This window comes from Anopheles merus, chromosome 2R (genome assembly GCF_017562075.2).
Source record: "Anopheles merus strain MAF chromosome 2R, AmerM5.1, whole genome shotgun sequence".
Classification (NCBI taxonomy): Eukaryota; Metazoa; Arthropoda; class Insecta; order Diptera; family Culicidae; genus Anopheles; species Anopheles merus.
In genome coordinates this window covers 27806952-27833036 of record NC_054082.1, presented here as the reverse complement: position 1 = coordinate 27833036, position 26085 = coordinate 27806952, and the positions used below count along the sequence as shown (strand labels likewise).

The 26085-nt window shown below is 43.7% G+C and overlaps 1 protein-coding gene across 3 annotated transcripts in view; it reads left to right on the top strand.

The window, feature by feature from the left end:
* Positions 1-26085, top strand: part of LOC121588974 (lachesin) — a 63762-nt gene that overhangs the window by 17070 nt on the left and 20607 nt on the right. For all 3 annotated transcript variants that reach the window (XM_041907472.1, XM_041907470.1, XM_041907471.1), the window contains 2 exons: positions 336-674; positions 16357-16530. In XM_041907472.1, the coding sequence (XP_041763406.1) occupies positions 336-674; positions 16357-16530 (513 nt within the window). The remainder of the gene's footprint in view (positions 1-335; positions 675-16356; positions 16531-26085) is intronic.

Genomic DNA, 26085 nt, shown 5'->3' with positions numbered 1-26085 from the left:
GCTATACATGGTGAAATATACGGCGAAATGAACTATTTGACTGGTGTAACGATCACAGATAGTATTGAATACACGATACATGACAAGAAAAAGATCAGAGGAGCCAAAAGACGAGCAGCGCTCCTCTCCGTTAAATAACGGTCTTACACTGGCAGGGACAAGTTGCTATTATTAAAATATTTGGTTTCTTTTTTAAATGCCATTTTTTTTATTTGAGTTTAATGAACTTTATAAAACAATTCAAATATTTATATCATCAAATATTTTGACAACAACTTCGATCATCAAACGACCATTTTTTTAAAATTTTATCTCTTAAATGTTCTCCCTTCCAGACCTAAACCAATCACAGCAGCTACCAGTTGACCTAGAGCCCGAGTTCGAGGGTACGATACAGAACATCTCGTCCCCGACCGGGCGTGAAGCGATCCTGACCTGCTCGGTCAAGAACCTTGGCCGGTACAAGGTCGGCTGGCTGCGAGCATCGGACCAAACCGTGCTAGCGTTGCAGGGTCGCGTCGTAACGCACAACTCACGCATCAGCGTCGTACACGAGGACTTTCGTACGTGGCGGTTGCGTATTCGACAGTTGCGCGAATCCGACCGAGGCTGCTACATGTGTCAGATAAATGCCAGCCCGATGAAGAAGCAGATCGGCTGCATCGATGTGCAAGGTGAGTATGGGTTTCCTGTTCATGGTTGCGTCCTCTCCCGTCCCGCTCTTCACACCAATCACTAACACTCCATACAGTGGACCGCGTTCTAGCATTTAAAGGCAAGCTGTGTGGCATTTTATCGCTTTCTTAGGTAGCAGCAAATATTGTGGAATGGAAACACAAGAGCAGGACAAAAAAAAGAAGAACATCAACTAAACCCTCCCTCCTCTCCACTTCTTTCTCTAACTCTCTTTTAGTATAACTTGTGCACCGTGCCGATCGGTACTCAAAAACTGAAGCGGCATTTCAAGAGCATTTTACTGTATGCGTACCAATATGGCGCATTTTTCCGAATACCATCAGTAGGCTGCGTCCCATGCGCCCATGCGAACATTCGCGCTCAGCATGCGTGACTCTGTGAAGCACAAAATTAAATTAAATATTGACCGAACGCCATTGTGAGTGTGCAGGTTAGTTTGAAGTATCCTTCACGCGCGCCTACATTCCACTATGCGTGCGCGCGTGCTTGTATGCGGGGGAATGTGTGTTTTTGGAAAAGTTTTTCAGTCCCTTTTGAGCGCGGTAAAACGGTGGCAGTGGAGACGGGTGCAAAGGAGCGGAAGGAACTATGTTTTTAATTAAAATTGTATTATCCGACCGGGTCGGATCGAACGCGAAAACTTCGATTGATGGAATCGTTGCTAGCGAAGGACTTCCGTTCCTGGGGAATGGCGAAAGGGTAATTGGTTGGGTAGACGAAAAGGAAGTATGTTAAATTTAGGCATATTGGCATCGATTCAATCCCCGCCCGGGAAGGGAGAAGGAATTTGGGGACAGAATGTATGTGTGCATATGAGAGTGTGGAGAGTTCTACTGCTTTTGTTGGAGGGTACGGAATAAACGTTGCAAAAACAGGGATGAGCAAGTTGGGCCGCTACAGCATTTGGATTAAGTTTTAAATCGAAAAGAATATTAGTTATACTATTTGATTATTTATTTCAAGGATCGACGTTTTAAATACATTTAATTTTTACATACACATTGGCGGTAAAAATAAGAATTCTAAAGAGGAAACGAGTTGAATGAGTTTAGAAACAAAGAAGCATATGATATTTGGTATTTGGAATGAAAAAACAATGCATTGAATAATATTTGAAAATAAGAACGTAAACTCAAATAAAACATTTAAATTATCTAACCATCCAAAAATCAAATTAAAAGTATGCATTTGTTGTCTGTATTAATAACTGATTGCCCATCCCTGGAATAAAGTTATCGTACGCACTTATCCCTTTACTGGTGTGCAGCGAAACATAAAGCATTTTTCCGTCTCCCGCACACGCCAGTCGCTTCCCCCTGGGCAAGGCTTCGATTTGGCAACGTCCGACCTGATAATGAAGGTGGGCGACGGTGACCCATTGACGTTAATATGGGCCCGCTCCAGCTTCATACGATACGCTTCCAGCTTCACCATCGCAGAAACTTTCTATACTGTCCCCTGTCTGGGGATGAAAATTTGCGAATTGCAAAATCAATATTGAATATATGATTGGAATTTGGGGATACAATTTTCCGTGCGCCACACGTGCGGTGTGCTTCGGCCGATTTGGCGGAACAGTCCGACCGTCGGCAGCCTGTCATGGTGCCAACGCTTTCGCTCCTCTCACGCAGTCTCTCGGGAAAACCGACAGGCCGAAAGGGAATGGTACAGCGGTAGATAATGCACCCCACTCGTGCCCTATTTTACGGACCCTCCGTCCGCCTCAAACGCTGTTCGGGGGAACACAGTCCTCGCGGAATCAGACACACGGTGAACGGTTTTGTTGTGCGTAGACGAAAGATGATGGATAAAGTTTTCGATTTAGTTTCTCGAAGCAATTCGAACAATACATTTCTTGAATCACACACACACACACATAAACACACACATACACACACACACAGATGCTGGAGGGTGTATGTGAGCAAAGTTCACCAGATCTCAACGAATGTCTTGCGAAGGAATCTATCCACCGACCCTCATGTTCTTTTCGTCAAAAATCCTGTGAACGAGCGTGTGGCGTACCGTGTGAAGAATGAAGGTTCTTTCCACTTGATGCTAACTGTGTTCGATTGCATTATCAAATCCCGGGAAGCAGTGCCGTGCCGCTAGCACAAAGAAGGGCATTTCATCGGAAGAATCAGTACAATATGAGAAATGCTTGTTATAAGACTCGGTGCGCATTTGGCGTGGAGCTCAATATCGACGCCGGTGTGCACTGTCGGTTTAGCGGGGGTTTTGGATTGGTTTTGGGTTCTATTCTTATAGAATAATGGCCGTAGAACGATTGTTCGATTATGTATACGAGCATAGTGCGCTACGGTTGATGGGAATCGTGATGAACTGATCGCTGTTATATTATTTGCCTCGAATAATGACGAAAAAAGTGCAAATAAAAGTATAATTCAAAGCTGCTAGTGTTGTTGACATCTTTTGAACAGCTGCAAAACGTACGATGAAATGTAGAATAGTCTACGAGTAAAGTGTGATTTTTATAACTCGTGTGCATACTCGTGTGCTTGTATAAAGACAATGATATTCATTATGCATCGCATTACTTATCTTTGTACAAGACGGAATGACGTCAGATAAACACTCTCTCTTACGATTATTGGGACCCTTCACGATTTTAGTTAGCTTTTTGGTATGGAGTTTGACAGTTGGAGGCTGAAATCATGTAAACACTCCATACAAAACCACACAAAAACTAGCCTGCAATTTTCAGTCTAGATTATTCTAGCCTCAAAGCTAGAATTAGATTCCAGTATCTGCTCGAAAACACGGTGTTGTTTACATTTATCCCAAAGTGCATTAAAGAGATCAGGTGATGGAATATAGAATCAAAATGTATGCAGTCCAGGTGGTCTCATAGCATGTTTTTTATAACCAAATTTGAACAATTTGAAAAAACTTTCTGAAAGGCTTAACGAACACACAAAATACTCTTAAAATCTGCATTGAGAAACAGAAGCGATAACAATCAGCCTGCTTAATTCATACACCTTGGGATAAGCCCACCTGTATATAGTGATGGGTCAAGTTGCACTTTTTACTGTGTGGTGCGGTGCTACCACACACAAATAAGTGTGCGGTGTTGTGGTGGTGCCACTTTTGTGCAACCGCACAATTTTGTGCAACCGCACAATTTTGTGCAACCGCACAATTTTGTGGTACCGCACAATTTTGTGGTACCGCACAGTTTTGTGCGCGCACTATTTTGTGCTATAGCACAATTTTGTGCGTGTACTATTTTGTGCTATGACGCAATTTCGTGTGCGCACAATTTTGTGCGCAAGCAATTTTGCGGTAGAGCTCAATTTTGTGGTAGAGCACAATTTTTGAAAGAGCACAATTTTGTGGTAGAGCACAATTTTGAGCTATAGCACAATTTTGTGTGCGCACAGTTTTGCGCAACTGTAGTAAATGTTTTACCACATCGAATGTGCGGTTCTATATTCTCGTGCTACGTCAGTTTGGTTCTGCGGACAGTTTTTGTGATGCCCTTTTTTATTGAGCACCATTGTTGGGCTACATACGAAAAATATGCTGCACATATTGTGCTATAGCTCAAAATAGTGCGTCAAAGCACAAAATAGTGCGTGCACAAAATTGTGCTATAGCACAAAATTGTGCGCGCACAAAATTGTGCGGTACCACAAAATTGTGCGGTACCACAAAATTGTGCGGTTGCACAAAATTGTGCGGTTGCACAAAATTGTGCGGTAGCACAAAATTGTGCGGTTGCAAAAAGTGGTACCACAATTTTGTTTGGTGTGCAAGTGTGCTCGCACATATTGATGTGCTGTGCGTGCGTGGTAGCACTGTGCTACTTGACCCATCACTACCTGTATATTATAGCCACATAGATAACTACTCGAAAACTGGTATACAATGCAAACAGCTGACAGGCTGAATCTTCAGCCTATCAACTTAAAACGGAAAGGGCCGAATTTTCAGTTTTCTCTAACAGCCATAAACGTTATTGCTTCTTTCGTACGTCTGCTGAGCTTCTGATTGCATTCTTTTCCTTTCAACGTATTCAAATCAAACAATAATAAATTATGATACACCTTACTTATACCCTACTGCAAACTAATTCACGTTTTTCTGTAAGTAAACAATTAGTCCCAATAAAGCTTCATTTGGTAGTAAAAACTTGTCCTAGGTACTTTCCTCTAGTCAAAAAAAAAAAAAAAAAAAAAAAAAACACCCCCAATGTACGACGATTCCCGTCAAATGGAACAAATAGAGCATTAATAAAGTAATTCTTCCACCCGAGAATGTGCTTCGATTGCTTCCGTTCCTTAATTTTTCTTTTTTTTTTTTTGTGCGGCTGCTCACCGACCCAAAACGGCAAGGACAATGTTGCTAATGAATTATTCAAAGCCCTAACTAACCGCAAACGGTCACCACCGCCATCGGAAGAAATGAGCGTGAAAGCGAACCGCAAACGAAGCATTAGAAGCATACCCTTAATGTAAAAAAGCACGTCACATTGCTGCTGCAGTAACCTGCCACAATGATCGACATTCCGCTTGGGTTGGGGGTTTGCTTGCGATGCCCACTCGTCGTTTCACTTCGTACGCCCCAGAAGTAGCAAAGTTGTACCAGTCGCTTCATTAATGCCGTTCCGCAATCACCTGCCGCAGCGTCAAACTCTGCTCCTGTTCGAGAAAGAAAATGAAATTTTCTGTTTGCTTTTTTTTCTTGTGTTGCTTTACTGTTTTAGTGTGTGAGAGTGTTCGATAAATGCAACCTTCTCGGTTTCGAAGCATCGGCAGCGTGAAAGGACAACTTAATTAGCGAGACGCAAAAGTCGGACGTAGCGGTATGCCACGTGTTGCCGCTGACAAAGCTGACTTTCTTAACTCACTCCTGCCCGCCTGTAGGGTAAGGGTTCGTCCCTACAAAGCAGCCAATTCCGCTTGCTCGTCTTGTTTGTGATATCAAGCGCGAGGAGGGAGCTAAAGTTACCGGCTCAGCACCGTATATCGTGATTAGCGCTTTGCAAAAAAAAGAAAACGATAGCAAAAAAAGGAAACTATGTCACAAGAATCTGCTTTCGGGCAACACGTTCCCAGCACGGACGAGGGATGGAGTACTGTTTTGTGAGATGGTTAGTCTGCGTCGACTGGCGGAAAATATACCCATCCAGTGGGACCCAGATAGGAACGAGATTTTTGGAAGGATTTTTGTTTGTGTGTGTCTTTGGCATCGTTTACAGACTCAAATTCTTTGGAACCGAAAAAAATTTCAACATCGACAAACACTAGTGAATGATCTTCTGCAAGGAATGCCATTTAATTAACACGTTCCTGCAGGGTTTGTTGACGTTTGGATCAATTGTTGTTTTTCTCATTTTGTTGTTTTGCATCTTGGCTGACATTTTTCCGATTGGATAAAAAAAAAAATATTGGAGCTTTTACGATACATCGATTGGGCCGATATCGATGTATAAGTCTCCGGAAAGCGGGTACTTCGTCTTTGTCGCATTGATTATCAATCCAATTCTTGCTGCTTCGCGTTTGAGTCGGTTGTACGCCTCACACACCTTCAACTGTTGTCCTACCGATGATGTCGATATCATTCGCGAAGCCAAGAAATATCAGAGACCGATAGTGGATCGTGCCACGGATGTCGTTGTCTAGCCCCACGCTTCGAATGACACCTTCTAGAGCGATTTTATAGGGGTTTCCAGGGGTTCTCATAGATGTGAGACTCTTTATTGACTTTTTCTTGTGGGAAGTGAACTACATAGGTTGGAAATTAGACTCTATGGCACGCTTTTTGGACAGGCTCCTTGGAAATTCCTCTCGGATTTGTCCAACAAGAGTGCTATAGAGTTCATTTTCCATTACATAAAGTTCATTTCGCGTAAGAAAGACTCAATAAAGTGTCTCACAGCTATGAGAACTCCTGGAAAACCCTGTAAAGAGCAGACAGGAGAGTCACTTCGAGAACACCTCGCCTCAGACCCCTGTGAGATTCGAATGAATCCGACATCAAGTTCGATACTCTCACGTTGCATTGCACCCTCTAATTCATGGTATCCTCTGACAGCCGGATCAACTTTCTGGTACGGCCGCATGATGTTCCATAGTTCAATCCGGTATATGGTGTCGTGGTGTGTAGGGATCTGATGCTCTCGGCACTTCTGGAGTATTTGCTATAGAGTAAAAATTTGGTCGGTAGTGGATTTGCCTAGAACAAATTCTGATTGGTAGCTGCCTACGAAATTTGTAGCAAGGAGCTCATGTCTGCATAACAGGATCTGGGACATGATCTTGACATCCAGCCTCCAATCCCCCGGTAGTTCCTCCTGCTAAGCTGATACATTTCGACGGTAAGCCTCTCCAGTCCTATCTTGAAGAGCTCGGTCGCCAACCGGTCGCTGCCAGCAGACTTATCACTCTTAAGATGCTTAATGGCGCTGGCAATCTCATCCAGAGGTAGCGGAGGCACCACGTCGTCTGCACCAATGCTGTCACTGTTGCTGCTGTGCTGTTGCTGTGGTGGTTGCCTTGTACTAGCACTTACACCTTTCTTGTCACTGCTCCATTCAGGTGTCTTTCGAAGTAGTACTTCCACCTTTCGATCACCTTCCGCTCCGGATACCTTACGGGTTTGATCAGAGATGTCTATAGTTCTCCACGTTCTGACGGAGTTTCATTCTGCACCATGTGGGCACGCGCTTCATTCTTCTCGGATAGTGCTCGTCTGCGCTCTTCGTCGAATCGTTTCATGCGCTCTCCACGTGGTAAGCGGCCAATCTTTAGTTTGGCTGCAGTGTTGCTGGGTCGTTACACCATACGTCACCATAGGTCTGCAAGGGACATCGCGGCGATTCTGTTGTTGACTGGAAGCGCTTCCCCCGGTCGTGTAGTGTGTTGGGCAATCGGTCGAATTCCCTCTTTAGCTGCGTATATAAGAACTACTTTTCGTCATCGATGCATCCAAGCTGCAAAAAAGTGCTACAATCTCGAAACCGTGGGTCTAGACCTCGTCAAACAGAATACGGGTACTTCCATCCAACGAAAGAGTTCAGCAGTTTCACGTTTCACCTTTCAATCGTAAGTCCTTTTTCATAGCGAGACGCTGTCAAGTAGCGCCTTGAAGATCAATCATCTGACCCCTTCTCAATTTAGTCATGCAAACCATCCGCCCAAGAAGTTGGGTTTCACCGTATACCCTAGCATGGATAATTGAAAGATATGTTACCATTCTGTACGACGGGGACGTATTGGGAAGGAATAGGGGATTGAGAGCTTAGGGCCTACACTCGTGTTAATCCGCCACTGCTTATATAGGTTTCGGTTCCATTCCCGTATCAGCGAAGTATTGCTACAACACGGTTACCAGAACCTTTGCGTCACACATTCGATATAAGCGATGGTATTGCTTTTAAGCCTCATGTTTAATGCAATAATAACGATTCAATAATGGCTGCGTGGGGAGCACGTTGTTATTGCGGCATTACCTCGTCCGACTCGGCAGTACGCGAACACCATGCGTCCGGTAAGGTTTGTGCCGATTTTGTCACTAGTTATCTTAGACGCAAACGTATTCGCCCAGTGGTTTGCCAGCTTTTCGAATTGCAACAACAACCAAAAAAGCTGCAGCTGGTACTGTGATCAAAATTTACCGCTAGTTAACCGTACCGCGAGTGGAGCCTTTGATACTGAGTTTCTATCATCGCTCGTATATCAACCCTTCGTGCGGAAGTACAACAAGCGACTCTCCATCTTTACCATCCCCGACATTCAGCCGCACTGTATGGAGCTGTCGCTGCACTGTTCGGCAGCTTTACCGCTCAGTTCGCAGACAAAAGATTCAAAGAAGCGTGTGCTGCAGCTCAACATGCGCTGTGATCATTTCAGCGTCTCCTATGTAGCCCAATTCTCGAAGCTGGGTAATTGTTACAAAATTTTTTAGAGCAAATGGATCAGCATTTGTTGATGAACATACCGGCATGCTTGGTGCCGTACAGCCATCAGTTTCAGCTGGAAGGTGACGGTTATAACTATTTGCTACTGTCGCAATGTCGGAATGTTGTGAAGGATAAAAAGGTTGGCAATGTGGCCTACTGGTTGTTTGTGAACAGACGTAACACACCGGAACAGAATAGGAAGATTGTACAGCAGCTTCCATTACCAGCGACGGCGATAGATCAACTGTTCGTGCACGGCGGGAATGCCAGCAAAAAGGAACCCTGTCGGTGCCATGAGGTTGAGAGTATCTTCCGTTCGATTAAGCGTTGCCAAATGCCATTCGGCGCAACCATTTCCAAAAATGAAGACAAGCAAAATCCGACATCATTAAACACGGAGGAATCTGAGCTACCACAAACAACGAGCTACGTTGAGCTGACGGGCGAAGTAGTGCTGATCATACTTATGTTGCTAGTTGTTTCGTGCTCATCAGGAGTGCTGGTTTGTGTCGTGTATCTGCATTTCCGTACTCACCTGGAAGAGCTTCTATAAGATCAATAAAATATGGATTTCATTGTTATTTTTAATTTACCATTGTTGGTAATAGTGCTGTTCTTTTCTGCTAATCAATTCAGTTTGGTAGTTGGTTGGGAGCGATCCCGTGGTACAGTCGTCAATACGAACTACTCAATAACATGGCCGTCATGGGTTCAAGCCTAGAATGGAGCTTTGGGTGGGGTGGCATGGATTCACTATCTGACTGCGTGCTAGTGAATTCGTTGTAAATAAATTGAATCGTTCGTAAATTAAGAGTGTCTGTGTGACTTCGTGTCGCCATACGAAGGACTTGATTATCTTTCTATGGGGGGCAATCCATAAGTCACTGGAAGCCAATCCCACACAAGTGATACAGGCAGGTCTTGACCGACACAACGGTTGTTGAGTCAAAAGAAGAAAAAAAATCAAATACATTTTGCTTTTTCATATTTTTACACTATCTTATGGTTCGATTCTAGCCACATGCACTCTAGTCCTACACTCGATACGTTGAAATTTGAATGCATACCGATCCTTTTTGTAGTTCCAGCCCGCAAAATACAAGAATAATGTTTTAGTTGGTTTTTTTCACGAAGCCACAACCGCCACTCAATTTTGCATTAATACATTTTGTTTTATATTTTGTTGTTGTATTTATTTTCTTGCTTCCTTCAGTTCCATTTTTCGTCACCAATGTGTCTCAGTTTTTGCATTGCTGGATGCCGTTCGAATGGCGATAAAACAATAACCGAGCTAACGTGTAGTCATGTCTGTAGAGAGCGTCTAGCAGTTGGCATGTATATTAGAAAGAGCGAGTGAGAGAGAAAGAGAGAGAGAGAGAGAGAAAGATAAAAAGAGAAAGAGTCTAGTTGAGCCATAGAGGGGCAAAAAAGTTTGAAAAATCGTTGAAAGAAATGTTTTTGCTTTCTTTCCATACGATCGGAAGCGACTGCTAAAGTACGCTTTCGGTTTGCATGCTGCTGTGCCGCAAGGGAGGCAATTGAATTCCATTTTGAATGCACTTCTTCTGCGACCAAACAAGCTGCATTCTCGTAGCATCATTCCAACGTTCGAATAATCGACCACACGCCATACAAGGGAAAGCTTTTTCCTTCTGGAAAGTAGATCCTTGCAAAAAGAGTGCAAAGAAAACACCCATCCTCGGATGGAGCGTTTTTCACTCCCCTTTTTTTCTGTTTCTCCACTACCAACTCAGCCTTTTTTTCATTTGCCCAATCGGTCCATTTGAAGAAAATTGCAATTTTCAAGCAGGCAGGAAAAGCGGAAAGGAAAGCGAGCAGTTGCAAGCATTGGACGGAATAATTAAACAGAATTCTCCGAAGGGATTCCTGGGCTCCCGGTGTCGGATGACTTTATCGAAAGCAAAGATTATCCCGGGGCCCTGAGAAACTAATCACATTCGGACCCAAGCCGCAGAACGTCACGGATACAACGGTGCGAAGAACGTCGGTAAAGGGGTGAAGGGAGGCCGAGCGTGGAGGTTGGACTAAAAGGGCGGAATAATTAAGTTGTTGAAACGATTCCTGCTGTTGCTGAGGTTTTGTTGGCTTGGATTTCAATTGGGTTTCCGTTTCTTTTTTTTATAATCGCTCCCTGGCCTACAGACTGTAGTAGCAATTATTTCGGACGAGATTCTAACACCCCGCTCGATAATGAAGAAACCATTTCGACGATAGAGATTATTTTTGTGTTGCTAGCAAAAAGGTAATTTGTGCTTCATTAGTAGGGTGCTGTTTATTTGAGCTGTACTAGGTAGAGAATGTTGAAGGTTTTGAAAATAAAAGCTAAATGTTTGCTTAGTACCGACGTTCCTTGAAGCGATGTGCAATGCGATGATGCTATGTAACGAAATAATAAACACTTTCTATTAGTTTAACCATCTCAGCTAGACAGTATATTTTTAGCTAAAAAAGTAATTTTTTACTAAACATTCCAAGCTAAATTACACGAAATTTTAATTACAGCTAAAATCTAAAAGGTGTATTAATCACGATCTTCATTCGCTATTCGTTTCTAGTAAAGTAAACCGCGCCGCGTACAGCAAATATCGTATCCGGAAATGAGTTCGCAAAATAGTCTGGAATCCAATGCTTACCAGCCGGAACCGAGTATATTAATAGCATTACTTTCGAATGCCTTCGTTTGTCGTGTCATTCCTTAAATACCTCCACACGAACATTCCCACCGGAACATAAATAAGTCCTTGTCTGCTTCCAATTACAGACTTGAGGCCCCAGCCCACCTTCGACATGGTTCGATAAATATTTGCATAACTTATTTCCTTCCCGCTGGTAAAGGCGATTCCGCGTGAGCTAAGAATAGGTCATGAAGAAACAAAAAACAAACAGTGCTTTGAAATAGAACACATAGCATGCCAGATAGCAGTAACGCTTTGTGCTAGAGAGCCGTGTGTACAACGCTACACCAAAACAGCATCATTTGGCAAAGCGCAAAGGGTGGCGCAGACCCTCCTGGCACTCATCACCACGGCCCCGAATGACTTGACGAATGTTTCCATTTCAGCGTCGTTGTTCAGGGCTGGTAAGATGCCACAGCTACAAATGATCAAAAGAGCCATTGCTTCCAATGTGCTGCCCCAGACGATGGGAAAGCGCAAAGAGCAAAATAATTCCAAACATTCATTCAGCAGCCAGGAGCATTCCAATGGCAATGAGTGTGGCTTCCCCTTCCTCGCTCCAACCGGGTGATGAGCCGAAGGTAAGCAAATCGTGTTGCCTTTGCGAGTTCTTTTTGCCATTCTTTTCACCTTTGCCTATCTTCGCCAGCCATGATTGGACATTGTGCCGTGGGTAAACCCCACGCAGGAAGGAAGAGAGGAAGTAGACGCCATCTCAAATACCATCCCATCATTGCCAATTGAAGATTTTTGTGCGGAGGGAGTGAGGGGGCCAAAGTACACCTTGTTGTGAAGCAATGGGAATATAAGATAACGGAAGGAAGTCGGGTGCCGTTTTCCTTTTCCCAAGCGCACCACAAACGATGCCCAAAATCGACACCCTTCTTTCTTCACACAAAGACACGGCGGATGTGATTGGACAGCTACAACGGAAGCGAAAGGAATCAGCAAAAGCGTAGCGTAAAATCATAAAATCCAAAACAAACCTCCCACACACACACACCAAGATAGAAAAAAAGCAGTCCTGCTTCCTCTTCCGAATGTTGTGCCTTTGTTCCCTGCAATTTGTGCGTGCTCTTTGATGGTTCGGTGTTCTTCGGAGGTAGATTTTGCTTCTCTCGGTACCTTCCATTAAAGGAGGATGCTGTGTCGAAGAACGGGAAGGGTGTAAAAAGGATTCATTTGCCTCTTTGTAGCGCATTTCCTTCGGTATCTTCATTCCATAGCCGAAGCATTCTAACAGCAACATTGTCGTTATGCCGGCGTGCTTGCTTAGGCGGAACAGCTTCTTAGGGTGCGTTTCACCATTTTGCCACCTGTCTGAGATTCACCCTTCGTTGCCAACCACCTTCAAGCCGATGTTGTGAAGCGGGGTAGTGGTTGGGAGGCAAAAACACCTCCCTCAGCGGTGGAAAAGTGTAATGGCCGGTTTTCCAGCGGCAAAGGTAATGGCAGCGAGCAGGAATCTTTTCATTAACGACAATGAAAGAAGCCGGAAGAGGCGCTCGCACCTTCTGTGCCCTGGCGTACCCGCGTGATGGGAGAGGGGAGATAGGGCAGCTTTCGCGCCCTTTCACGCTGGGCCCAGTAAAACCGGGCCAGACGGTAGAGCCCGAGACCAAGACAAATGGGGACGCAAATGGGTTGCCCTCGGTTTCGGAATCATGAAATTGCTTTTGCCCGAACGTAACAATACCCTTGCTCTCGGTTGCACCCCTTATCCGGTACACGGTGCACGGTGTGAATGGGTTCCCGCTTCGCTCGTTCGCTTGTTTTCTTCCCTACAGGTCACAGCCAGCGCACCAGTACCATTCTCACTACGCGTACCATTCTGGTATTGGTCCTGGTGTTCTTTTTTCTTCGCTGTTGTTGTGTCTTCTTTATCCCTTTAGCAGTGCAGTTCCTCTCCATTGGCACAAACCATTTATACGATCTATCTGTGCTTGACTCTTCGTTTACACGGTCCCGGTCTCGGTACTGGGGTCCACGCTTTCCCCTTGGCTACGACCGATTGCTCAACGTGTTGCGATTTTCGAGGTGTAATTACTTTCTCGGGGCTTGCACTGGGAGTAATTATCCCTTTTGCCTGCGCCCGTTTTTCCAGCGCTGCTTTTGTTGCACTCGCTTCCGTGCAATTTTTGCGTTGGCTTCTTTTTGCTGCTGCTGCTGCTGGTGCTGTTGCTGATTGCTCGTTTCCAATGGTGCACAGTGGGAAACTTTCCTTTCCTTTCGCTCATCCGTCCATCGTACTTATCCTTCGGGACATATTTTTTTCCAAATCCCGGCGCTTGGTGTTGTACTATGTTCACCAACCGATCTCGTACTTGCGAACGGAAAAGTCGGCAAGTCCATCTACGGTCGCACTCCGGCTGCATCCCGAAAAGGATGACGGTGAGTAAGGGGAAGCTGGAAAACCTCAATCGCGCTTGTCGGGAATGGTTTAAAGCAGCCGGATGGTGCATGGAAGCCGAATCAGCGCATGAGGGATCCGGCGCTACTGTTGCCGCAACAGACAGTGCGCTGCGCTTGATAAGAGCTTGATTAGGTTTTGGTGTACGGAACCGCGGTGAACTGACCGTATGGTGGTCGGTTTCCGTATCCCTTTTTATTATTATTTACCTCGAACGGGTGAAAAGATTCACTTTGCTGAAATGCTGGCTTTTTTCTATCCGCAATGAAAGACGAGAAAACGTAAAGAAATTGTATCGTTCAAAAGTCCAGTTGCTAGTTCATTGGCTTCGGTGGATATTTTAATTACTGCGACTACAGCGTACGGTTGAGTGTGCTGAATGGGTGATATGCAATTTTATTTGCTGTTTTATGTTCAATTATGTACACATTTCCATGATGGTAGGAGATCTGCTTTCAGAAGAAACTCAAGCAAGGGCAACTGTACAGGAGCATAGAGTAAAGTGAAGAATGCTGTAGCAAAAGAGTAACAAATGAAGTAATATGTACATGACTTAAAATGACTTTCAAGTTTTTCTCTTTATCGAATGTTCAAACAAGTGAATGTGTTTTAAAAAAACGTAGAAAAAGTGTTTTAATTTAAAAAAAATGTGTGAAATTATCAACAATAGGCTCATGAATAATGTCCTGTAGAAGAAAAGTTAAGTTTAATTGGTTATGTGAAATATCTGTTCTGTTCATGTCTGATAGAAATTTCTTTTAAAATTTACTAAAGCTTTAACATTCTTATCAGTATTTTATTGTTCTATGTGTATTCGAGGGACAAAGATTATCGGGATTTTGAAACGATTATTGGAAAATGAAAGCGCTGCTAAACTAACTAACTGCCATATTGGATTTCAATAACTATGTACAAATTATACACAGCAAAATCTTTCTCTGTTTTAAATGAGTTATAATACCTTAAATTCTATTCATAATATCGTTTGAAACCATTTTCAACCTTCCGCTACGTTATTTGTTTCAACATAGTTTTAAACTATGTTTAACCATTCTCGACAACATACTTATGCTTCAGCAAAAAAAAAAAAAGATCATGCATAAGCACAATTATATTTTAATACTATATTATTTTGTTTTTTTTTTGTTTTTATACAGATTTTGAGCCAATTAGCCTCATTCGCCTCTTTACATCGGTTGATTAATTCTAAGCTTAAAATCTAACATGAACCTAGTGGTTTGTAGATTCGGTATTGATATCATTTCAGCCGCCGACTATCAAACTTTATGGAATAAGCCTCCAATTTTGGTAAAGTTTTGTAAGCATCGGTTAACCCTTTCAGAAAATCGCGTTGTTGAAATAATCTTAGCATTTCTTTACAATTCCAAATTTATTTCATCAAAAAGCATGGTATAGCCTTGAATTTTGACCATTCCTGTGAAACGAAAAGTTGCATAATTTAGAGAAATGTGTTGGAAGAATTTAAACATAATAACCTCTCGATTGTTATACGCTTTACAGGCATTCAAAAATTCACGCTGACTTCATAAAATATTATCACACTATCAATCGACCATGATTGACAATGAGAAGAATGCCAACATCACTACTCAATAGACAAAGTGCATGCCACACTAATATCTTCATTTCCTAGCTGCTGCCCATGAGGCTTGTTCTTTGTCGGTAACCTACCAGGCCAGCTTTATCAATAATGCATAGCAATCAATCTTACCTTTCGAACATCCTTTGTCCGATGGGTCGGTTCTAAGCTCTTTGTCTTAGCAAGCAGCATCACCGACCGCATCAATCTTTTATTGAAATTCAATGCGTAAGACTTTTACCAGCACAGAGCAGTGCACTCTAGTTTAATCTGCGAAACAATGCGTTTTACTTTGCTCGTGGCGGTGCAATACCGTACGGCATGCAGCCAGCTCATCACAAACCTCGGTCATATCAGTGAAGCGACCGTACCGCAACGCATCTGTCAAAGCCATTCCGTCCTATTAGTGCAGCAAACCCGATACGGGCTACACTGGCGTGCCTCCCAGTAGTCTCGTTACCGGCTGCCTGCTCAACTGCCTCCGAAGTCGAGTTAAACATCATTAAATGAGAATATAATATTCAATGTTCAATATCGAATTACTCTCGCTTTCCATCCGCCTGGCTGCCAGGTACGACCTGAGCCGGTGTACACGCACAACGCAACAGCCTACTCGGATTATTCCCAAAGCTTGCCAGGAGGCAGCATCGAGTAGCACCATTTACCGCCACTAGCAGCAGCACCGATGAAGCTTGCGCGTCGTATCTCGAATCTCTGGAAATTCAATATTGATGAATCCCGAAGACAGCTGTGGGCTTTAAGATTTTGTCTGCAAAGGGTGCCAAGATTTCTACCAGGCAGCCTAATCTGCCCAAGACGTGCACAGAAGCTTTGCTGGATTAGTGGAAACGCTCGCAGAAACGCAAAGCACCACTCGAAGTAAACACTTACAGACATTCACAAACACACAAACTAACACAGCCTCCACCGGTTAAGAATCTTACACTGTACGATTATGTTTACTTGACTTTATCCCCGTACGTAATCCAGCTTCTGCTCTTTCTTCTTTCCCACCTACGCCTGACAGTTCCACCGGATATTATCAACGAGGAATCATCCGCAGACATTGCGGTGCAGGAGGGCGAGGATGCGACGATCGTCTGCAAAGCCGTGGGACATCCGACACCCCGCGTCACCTGGAAGCGGGAGGACGGCGAGTACATGCTGCTAAGGAAGCCTCAAAGCCGCGAACTGATACGAGGTAGGTCCGTGGGTACAGTCCGCTTGATTGCCGTGAGCGTACAGCGGGCATCGGTAATCGGTGCTTAAGGACGTTGGAAATCCTACTTACACTTGCCTCCGGGCGGTGCGGCTGGTGGTACGGCTTTACTGAAGCATGTACAATCGACAGCTTGGCACTTGGGGTCGGTTGAAGCTAGGTAAAATTAATTAATCAACCAATTGATTGTGAGCACACGGCTTGGTGGACCTCGCAAGCACCTCTGGTGTAGAGAAGCATCGCTTCAAGTCTGTTGCTATCTCGTTAGTTGGGTAAGGATTATCCGCGCTTAAAACCGGTCCAGACCGCAATGCATTTCAGCGTGCTCACAATGTAACGTTTGGCGATGAAGCTTCTGCTAGAGAAAGGTAGAAGCTGTATTATCTGTGTGATTGAAGAATATACTTGTTTTATCATCTTATTAGTTTTAGAAACTGTTAAGCAGTGGGAAAAGTTATAATTACATTTGTTTTCTTATTGTCTTACACCTGCTTCAACAACATTTTACCATTTCTGCCGGTAAAGTCCCGACAGCGTCGTCTAGAGGACAGAGCTTGGGCCACGCACGCTAGACGGAATGCTAATGGAGTGGCTATAATGCGATTATTATAATCATCATAATTTAATCATCATCGTGCCATTGCTCCGAGCTATGCCGTGCAATGCAGTGTACTTTGTCATTTCCGCAGGTGAACGTTGCACAATGTTGGCTTTTGGTGTTGGGTTGCAAGCGCAGCTAATATGTGAACATGTGAAGTAAGTAAGGTATAATGTATAATGTATAATACTGCGTCATTATACATCATTAAATCAAGGGTTGGAGATATTTTTATATTTTGATGGCTTGGATACACAAAACATCACATTCAGTAAGCATCCTTAAAATCGATAATTGGCTTCTCAAGCTGTTAAGCCCTATGAGCGTTGGCAGAATAGTGTTGAACAAATGTTGGCTTTAAAGTGGCATTCTGCGATATATTGCTGAGGAAATGATACTGAAAGTGATATTTGTAAAATGTTATAAAGGGCAGCTCGTGTGTATATATATATGTACCAATTTAAAATCGATGTTAGGGATTTTCTCGCCCAACATTATGAGGAATGTATGCAGGAGCAATTTCATCAAATTTAACAAATTTGGTAGATTTTTGTCACGGTCGTGGCCTCGCATTCATTCAGCTCAATGGTAAATGACTGTTTAGTAAAACTTTTCATGTGCTTTAATCTTTTAATTGATCATAGAGCATTATAGCGAAAGTGTTAAGTCATGCTAAAATAGTGCGTATAATTTGCTTACCTACTAGCTGAAAAATATAGTTCGCTCCTTGTGAGCCTTCCAGCAAGACGTCAGACTACAAAACGTCGGTTAAATTACATCGAATTTAGATACTCATCTGCAATCCATAACGGGTATACTCGCTCAAAAGCTCAATGTTTTCAGTAATGAGCGTTTATTTACAATTTCTTGCTGTTGACTAATGTCATTACATACAATTTTATGTGTATTAGTGCGCACTATGTATGTTTTGTCATCGCTTTGTATGATAGACGATATAAATTTGGCTTTTTTATACAACAAAAATATGTTGATTTTAAGGCAACGAGTGAATTATCTACGAATCAACAAACGGAACACAAATTATTAATACTCTCCTGTTTGTTTATATTGGTTGACAGCGTTCAGAGCTGTGTCTTAATTATAATTAAAGACATTGAACTGTTTCTGATCAACCGTGCGCCCTTTCAAGTGCACATTAATGAAATCAAAATGTCTGATCAAACACAGTATAATGATACTGGGAAAGCTTAGAAAACCGAGATTGGAACCTAGCGACAGTAACAATAACCTGCGATGCATAAAATCTGCCACCATAACATTCGTTTGCCAAGCATTTTACTGTCCCTGTTCCTGCACTCTGTTATCACAGTTATAACAGCGATACTTGCAAAAAATGTGTAGTTTTTGTATGCCCGTTTTTCTATCGCAAAAGTCTTGTTTTCTTTTAGCGCTATAGTGACGGCATGCAACAAATCGTTCCGATCCGACAAGTATTGCACATTTTTCTCCTTCAGATGAATTCCGGTTCGAAGTCATTTTAAACGCCCCTCTCCTTGCGCTCGGTAAGCGGCAGAGATGTTTGTCCCTCGAAATGCATTTTGCAAGTGAATAAATAAATGCCTCCCACCTCCCTCCCACCTTCTCAACCCTTTTCTGATTTGCACACTGTAAGGCTCTTGTCGCAGCAAAGGTTGATAGCAAACATTTTTGTACACTGTAAACTTATGTGTGTGTTTGCTTGTGAGACAGTGTCGCTTCCTTTCATGTAATATGTCAACGCGAATGTTCTTGCGCCTGGCGGGGCTTGAGTGGCATTGCGGAAAGCGTACCCCATTCGTTAGCGGAACCGGAAACATAAATACAACATTAAACTGTCGCACAAAGATGGGCGGGGATCGGATACATGTGTGCGCGTGTGTATGTGTGGGGCAAACGTGAGCGAATGGCTCATTCAAAAGAAAACTACTAATAAGTGTCACTTTGACGAACATTTAGTGCCGAAACGCACTGCACTTGCATGGCACCGCCCAGATGGAGACGCCCAGTACTGTGCAGAAATGATGTGCTGTTTTTATGTTTGGTTCGGTGCAGCGCGGAAGAAAGGAAGGCGAAGACCACGGCGAAGGGTGAAAAATATTCGCATAATTTATGTTTAATGTCGTGGGAAAATAAGATTAAATGTCGTCGTCTTGGTGGGTTGCCTGCTTTCCGCGCGCTGTGTGCCCTGTGTACGGGGATGCCCATTTACCAGCACGAGAGCGAGGGAGTGCTAGCGCAAGCCGTGGCAAAACAATGATAAAAGCGACCCCCAGCTGTAAACCTGCTTCCCTTCCTTGCGCTGGAACTTCGAAAGAGAGCATTGGAAGGCTGTTTCATTTTTCGGTGTTGCTGTACGTGTTACGCGCGCGTGTGTGTGTGTGTCTGTTAATTCCATTTTCTTTCGTTAACGCAAGAAGGCACTCATGCGAGTCGTTGACACACACACACACACACACACACACATACACACACACACACACACCGAGCACAAACACACATGTATGCATCGGCAGCAGCAAAAGTGTGCAGTGCCAGAGCATTAGCACTGCCAAGGCGGGCTTACGCGCTGGCAGAGCGAAGGTGCATGATGATCCGGAGTGCTTTCCTTCGCGCACGGCAAACCGGAGGTCCACGAAACGTGCGGCATAATGTGCGCGAGCGAGTAGCTGGGAAAAAGGATTTCATTGTTTTCAGTGTTTCAGCATGGGTTGAGCAGCTTCTGCTGCTACCGGTGGCTTATGACTTGGTTCCTGTCTTTTATGTTACCACCTTCGCAGCCGTTCGCACCCGTTCCGCTACTCTCAGCTGCACGCTCCCATCCGCGAGCTTGACGTCGCGGCATTTTTTTAAGACTGTAGTGTCCTTTTTTGCAACCACCCGAAACGAACCACCTGTGCAAAGCTTTTCCTTGACAGGTTTGTTTCTTCTTCCCTTTTTTGTTGATACCTTTGCTACCTTCCTGTCGCTGCCTGTCTCTACAAACTGTTCCTTCCTTTGCCGTGGCTCTCGTTCTGCGAACCTATATTGTCACTGTGGCACATACACGCGCGCTCGCATACACACAATCACACACGTACACATTTTGGAGGCAAACATTTTATCCTTAATGTGACCCCACCACTCGGCTCATGTTTCCTCCGTTTGCACGGTCCCAGCAAACGGTAGCACGTCTGGGAAGCGCGGCATCCGTATGTTGCCCGGTTTTATGTGCACGAAATGGTGCAAGACTAGAGAATGCAATATTTTAGCAACACCACCCGGTGTTCGCGCTACCCTTTTGGCGCCCGTGTTTCACTCCCCTTTTTCTCGTTTGAATGTCTCGCACAGAGTGTGTGTGTATGTTTTTTTTTTGTTTTACTTCACACTCTAAATTCATAAAACGATTCAAGTGCGTAGTTTTGCATACCCCTGAGTGTGTATATTATTTCCCTACTGCTTTTGTGCCCTTTTGCTTGCAATGTGTTTGATGTTTAAGTATCATTTCTATGAATTCAGATTGTATGTCCAACGGCACAATTGGAAGTGAGCTGTATGGGTAGAAAGTATACGATTTGAAAAACAAATTCGGAAATTTAGAAGAAAATAAAGTTCTCAAAAAAAACCAATGCGGATAGAGAAAAAAAACAATTTTTTTCTTTTTATTTAGCCGGTCTGGTAGTACAGTCGTCAGCTCGTACGACTTAACAACATGTCCATCATGGGTTCAAGCCCCGTATGGACCGTGCCACCGTACGTATAACTGACTCTCCTGCTAGCCAAATTTGTTGAGCCAAAATAAGAAGAAGAAGAAGTTTTTGTCTGTTTTTCCCTGTAAATGACTATTTCATTATAAATTAAAATACTTTTATAGGTAAATTTTATCATAACTGGTAATAAACAAAACATAGCCAACATAGAGTCTGAAACAAGCATTAGATAATTAAAATCGAAATTAAACTATTTACAACTTCATTCTGCTGTGGAAAACTTATTTGTAGTAAGAACGCATATTGTGGATTCGATTGCAGCCTAAATACATCATATTGCACACTTTTAAGCATGCATTATGTACATTTCACTCCTGTTGACGGTGATAAACAAATGTGAAATTAACTATAATGTTATTAATAAATTCTATTTCAGCCAAAACATCCACCAAATAGAAGACAGTTTGACGTACAGAGTGCTATACTATCCTCGTAACGTGCACTTATCTATTATTTTCATCAACAATTTCGTATGATTGAGTGTGAAGGAATGAGTAAAAAAGTATGTCTACATTTCCGGAACACTTTTTTGCAATGCATGCACCTGCCAACACCTGTTCGTCGACACCACCAGCATTATGATCACGAACACGCTCAACAGTCACATCTCATCTCGCGTCCTGCCACCGTGCCGTAACAATCACCACTGGCAAAAAGGCGAGGCGAAGTGTGATACCATCCTGAGTGAATTATTCAATTTATTTCGTAAGGACATGATTTACTCGCCTGTGCTCGCATCCACCCTCACCGCGAAGTGGTGTGAACTGGGCTGTGGAGCGCAGGTTGTTGCACAGAATGAAGAAGTGAAAATCGCGTTGCCGAAGAATTGCGCGAACGGAAGCCTTGTTTCGGGGTCGAAAGAGGTGAAAGCAAAAAGACAATGGAATCATCCGGCCTGGAATCGGATTTCTGTGCAGGGGGTAGAGGTAGGGGTTCCCGAAAGCGTGCGTTGGGCTTTTGGGCTGGTGGACGAGGTGCGAGAAAAACGACAGGATAAGCATAATGTACACATTTGCATAACAAATGTAAGGCGGCATCGCGCGTGTACTTTCCTTTGCGGGGTAGGTTTGGGCTTTCACCACCAGCCGTCGTCGGCTGGTACGCAGATGAAAAATGAAATGTATCCTGTGCTAATATTTGACGTGATCTTTACCGTGTGTACCGGTGAGCGCGGTTGGGCAGGGGCCGCACTGGATTAGATGTGAATATATTCTTTGCCGTGGTGCAGTCGCGATTTCTTTCGAATCCACGTTCTTGTACATGGTGCTTTCCTGTCTGCTGGTATTCATTTCCGAGCGCGAGAAGACAAACGGTCCGTGTGTGGGTGACATTAAGTGATACTGTGCATACTGTATGGTTTGCTGATGGACTGACAGATTTATGGAGAGCGCTGGCGTTAAAAAAGCGTGAAGAGTTTCAAAGGAGTCCTTTCCGAATTATTTCATACGAGTCAGAATTATACTTACTTGTTTCTATTTGTTTATTTTTCGTAGTGTTTCCGCGTTTCGGGGAAATAAACGGTCAAAATAGAATCATGTTAATGTTATATGTTTCTTACACATATTCTTGAAGCTTAAGGTACAGTGGTGTTCGAGTCTATTTGCAAATTTTCTAAATTGTAAATATATATTAAAAATGCATTTGAAATTATTAGAAGAGTTTGCGGAAGCAAATAATTAGATGCCAACATCAAACTCATCCATCGATTGTTGCTTGTTTCCTCATGTAAATACAATATATATTTTTTCCGTCTAAAAATAAACATATTGTTGTGTTTCTTGTGAAGAAAGTTGCAAGAAATGACTTTAATATAAATGTAAATCAAACGAATAATGCATCAAATGTAATGAGCCGTACAGTTCCAAGAATTACAAACTGACGTATTCGTTAACCTTTCACTGGCGTACTGAAGGGCTAGAAATTTTCTTCTTCAATAATTTAAATTTTATGATAAATCCCATGCCCATATTTCCCAACAATTACTTCACTGCGTTCAATACACACGCGGGGGAGACGAATAATTAATTTCATGCCCTTCGCTACGTGAAACGATTCCGCTGATGATTTATTGTGGGCCTGGAAGTTTTGCTGCCGTTTTTTCGCTTTCACCCGGCCCAGACAGGCACGGACTGTCTTAGCAGTGTTTTCCACTTGAGCGTAAGCCCTGGAAAACAATTTCCCACCCGCCGTGAGTCATCCATTGATTAATGTGTTCTAGCTACCGGGCTAGCTCGCTCTAAACAGGCACGAAATGGGGGCCGATCCTTTTCTCCCTTTCACTGTCACTATTACCTTGCTCATGCTTTAGCAGTGCAAAGGAAGGGACAGAGATGGCAGGAAGAACTGTGGTTGCGGGAAGTATATTTATACTACCCTGCCCTCACGAACCATTCGCGGGAATCGCGCACGTACAGCGGATTCCCCGTACCATTGAACGGGCGGGGGAAATGGTTTATTAAATCAGTCTTCATCCCGGTGAAAGGTATCCTGCCCACTGAGAAGGCCTCATGACACTTTCTCATTATCTGGCCACCCGCTTTCTGTGCCATGAAAAAAAAGAAGAAATATACACACACACTCCAGCAACGAAACCCAGATGACAGTGATTTCTTCGTGTTCCCTCCGGTCAGTTTTTATGAGCCGGTCGGTCGCGTCGTAAAATATAATACCCTCTCTCAGGGTGGTGGTTTGCGGTCGTTTGGCGGTGGCTGAACCGGACCGGGAGGGTGCCGTCGTTGCGGAAGTGCAAAGCACAGTTAAATGCTGGCCCGAATGCTGTGATGCAGCTGAACGGGCACGAGCAGGAAGAGCATCACCATCGACCAGCGGGACAGAAAGGCTGAGAGGCAAGGGGAAGATTGTTTTCTACGGGCGCAGATTTCCGCGCAGGAGGTTGATTTTCCGGTTCAGATTTCATGACTCTCGATCGGCAGCCGCGCACTCACTGCAGGGGGAGAGAGGTGCTTTTTTATCTCACCATAAACATCAACCGCGGGAATAGGAAGAGGGCTTACCGTGCGGGAAAGCAAACTGCCAGCACCGGTCAGTCTTCACCTGACGCACGGGCCCGGATGGAACGAGGATTGAAAAGGCACGAGGATGCACGTAATAAATTAGTGAAAAATGGAACCTGCAGCAGCCTTGGCGGTGGGAAAGATAAAGATAATTCAAGCTGCACATCACTTAACATAAAAAATACAAAAAATAAACAGTGTTTGCGTGTTCGAGGAGGAGACAGCAAACGGTACGACTGAGGCATGATGGTTTGCTGAAAGAGACGGAAACATTTTACCATTTCTTCCGTCCATCACGCCTAACCGTGAGCAAGCCACACTCAACTTTTCTTGCCCCACTATTTCATTTTTAGCGCAACTTTTACCCGCCCGAGCGAATGATTGAAGATTCTTCAGAAATTGGTTCGGTCGGTATGAACGCGGAGTCGGGGTGGACGGTTTTCTCGGTTTTAATATCCGGACCAATTTGATGATGCTTTCACGATGCAGCAGCAGCAGAAGCATCACTTTCCCTTTGTCTCGCCGGTTGGCTGGTGCATGAACCGACAAATGATCCGGAAAACTGAACCCAATCTAGGGAGAAAATGAAGGCTCCCGAGCTTCCGGACGTGCTGCGGGTTGTTTAGTTGATCGTGTTTTTTTTTTGCCTTTCGATTTTGTTTATTACGGAGCGACTTTTTTGTTTGTCTCGCCGTACGTCCATTAAAACCACTACTCACGGTTAAGCGTTCCGGTACTTCAAAGCGGCCTTTCTTTTGTGTGCCGTCCGCTGTGATCCGCCACACGATGTGAGATTGGTGGTCGTATCTTAGGAGCGTGAGCTCTTTTCCGCTTCAAAGCCGGCACGGTTCTTTTGTTGTTTTGATCGCCTTGCTACAGTGTGATAGGTGAAGTTTATTAAAATGCAATTGTGTACGTAGAAAATCTATCTGGCTCAAGATTGCAAGCTTTAATTCCATTTCGTTAAAGACCCATAGCTGTGTTGGCAGATATAAAACAAAAAACTGATAATCAATCGTATTGCTGCAAAGTGTTTCACAGTGGCTTTAATACCATGGGTTGAATGGTCCTTAAAATTTTATTAAATATGTGTTTAGATTGGTTTATTTTTAAAATAATAGTATAAATTGACCTTTTCATGGATCACGAACCGTTTCAATGTAAATGATTGTGCAAAATCGGAGGTTGAAGATATGCAAGATGATAGATTTAAGACACTTGAAAATTAGTGGTGGTAAAACAGTAAATGACTGTTTTTTATTGGTAAAAGGCTGGTTGCTATATCTAAAAACAAAGAAGAAAAACACAACGTATGGTGGATAGATGTTTGAAAAGAAAAACTAGACGTATCATATTTTTTGCCAAATCTCGTGGTGAATGATTCTGTGTATACCATACCAAGAGCACAAAAAAATCAAAATTAAACTCAGCGACAGCTCCACAGCCCCGCACTTCACAGCCGTATGAAGAAGATAAAATATTGGACAATGATTCACTTTCCACTGATTCATTTTCCCGTCGCTTAGCCAACGAAATCTCATCGAAACATCGACCGGGACCGTGTTCATTCACGCTCTTCCATAGTTTCACCAACAAGCAAGATACGTTTCCTGAAACAAACTTCAACTCACTCTCTTCGAAACAGACTTGCACTTTATGAAACTTTGCTTCCGTTCGGACTCGGCGCGTGTTCCGTTGTCTTGCTTCAAGTTTTCAAGCAAAGCAAGCTCATGCCTAGTGTCCCGTGCAAGTACGGTTGAGCCTTCCGAAGGCTGCAGCGCTAACGAACGCCGAGCATTGAGAGTGTGTGCCAAAGTTCCAACTGCTTTCGGTGCCAAAGTTCGGTGCACCAGTGTTGCACCGGAAGGGTCGTTTAGTTCTCTATAAAACCACAGCCACGGTAGCCCGTACTGCGTCCCAATGCCACTGACCGGAATGTTTGTTTCTTTGTTTGTTTTGCTGTGAAAAATTATCCTCGTAAATTCAAACCCACCCCCTGCCCGTGGTGCCGTTTCGGAGAGTGAAAGTTGCTTAAAACCGAACCCCGCCGCAAAACTAAAACCCAAAACGTGTGTGCCGAAAATCGGTCCCGAGAATGGAGTAGTGGGTGGAACGACGGAACGGCGGTAGTTTAGGAGCTTTCGCTTTGCGGCGCTGACGGGTACGAGTGTTTATTTGC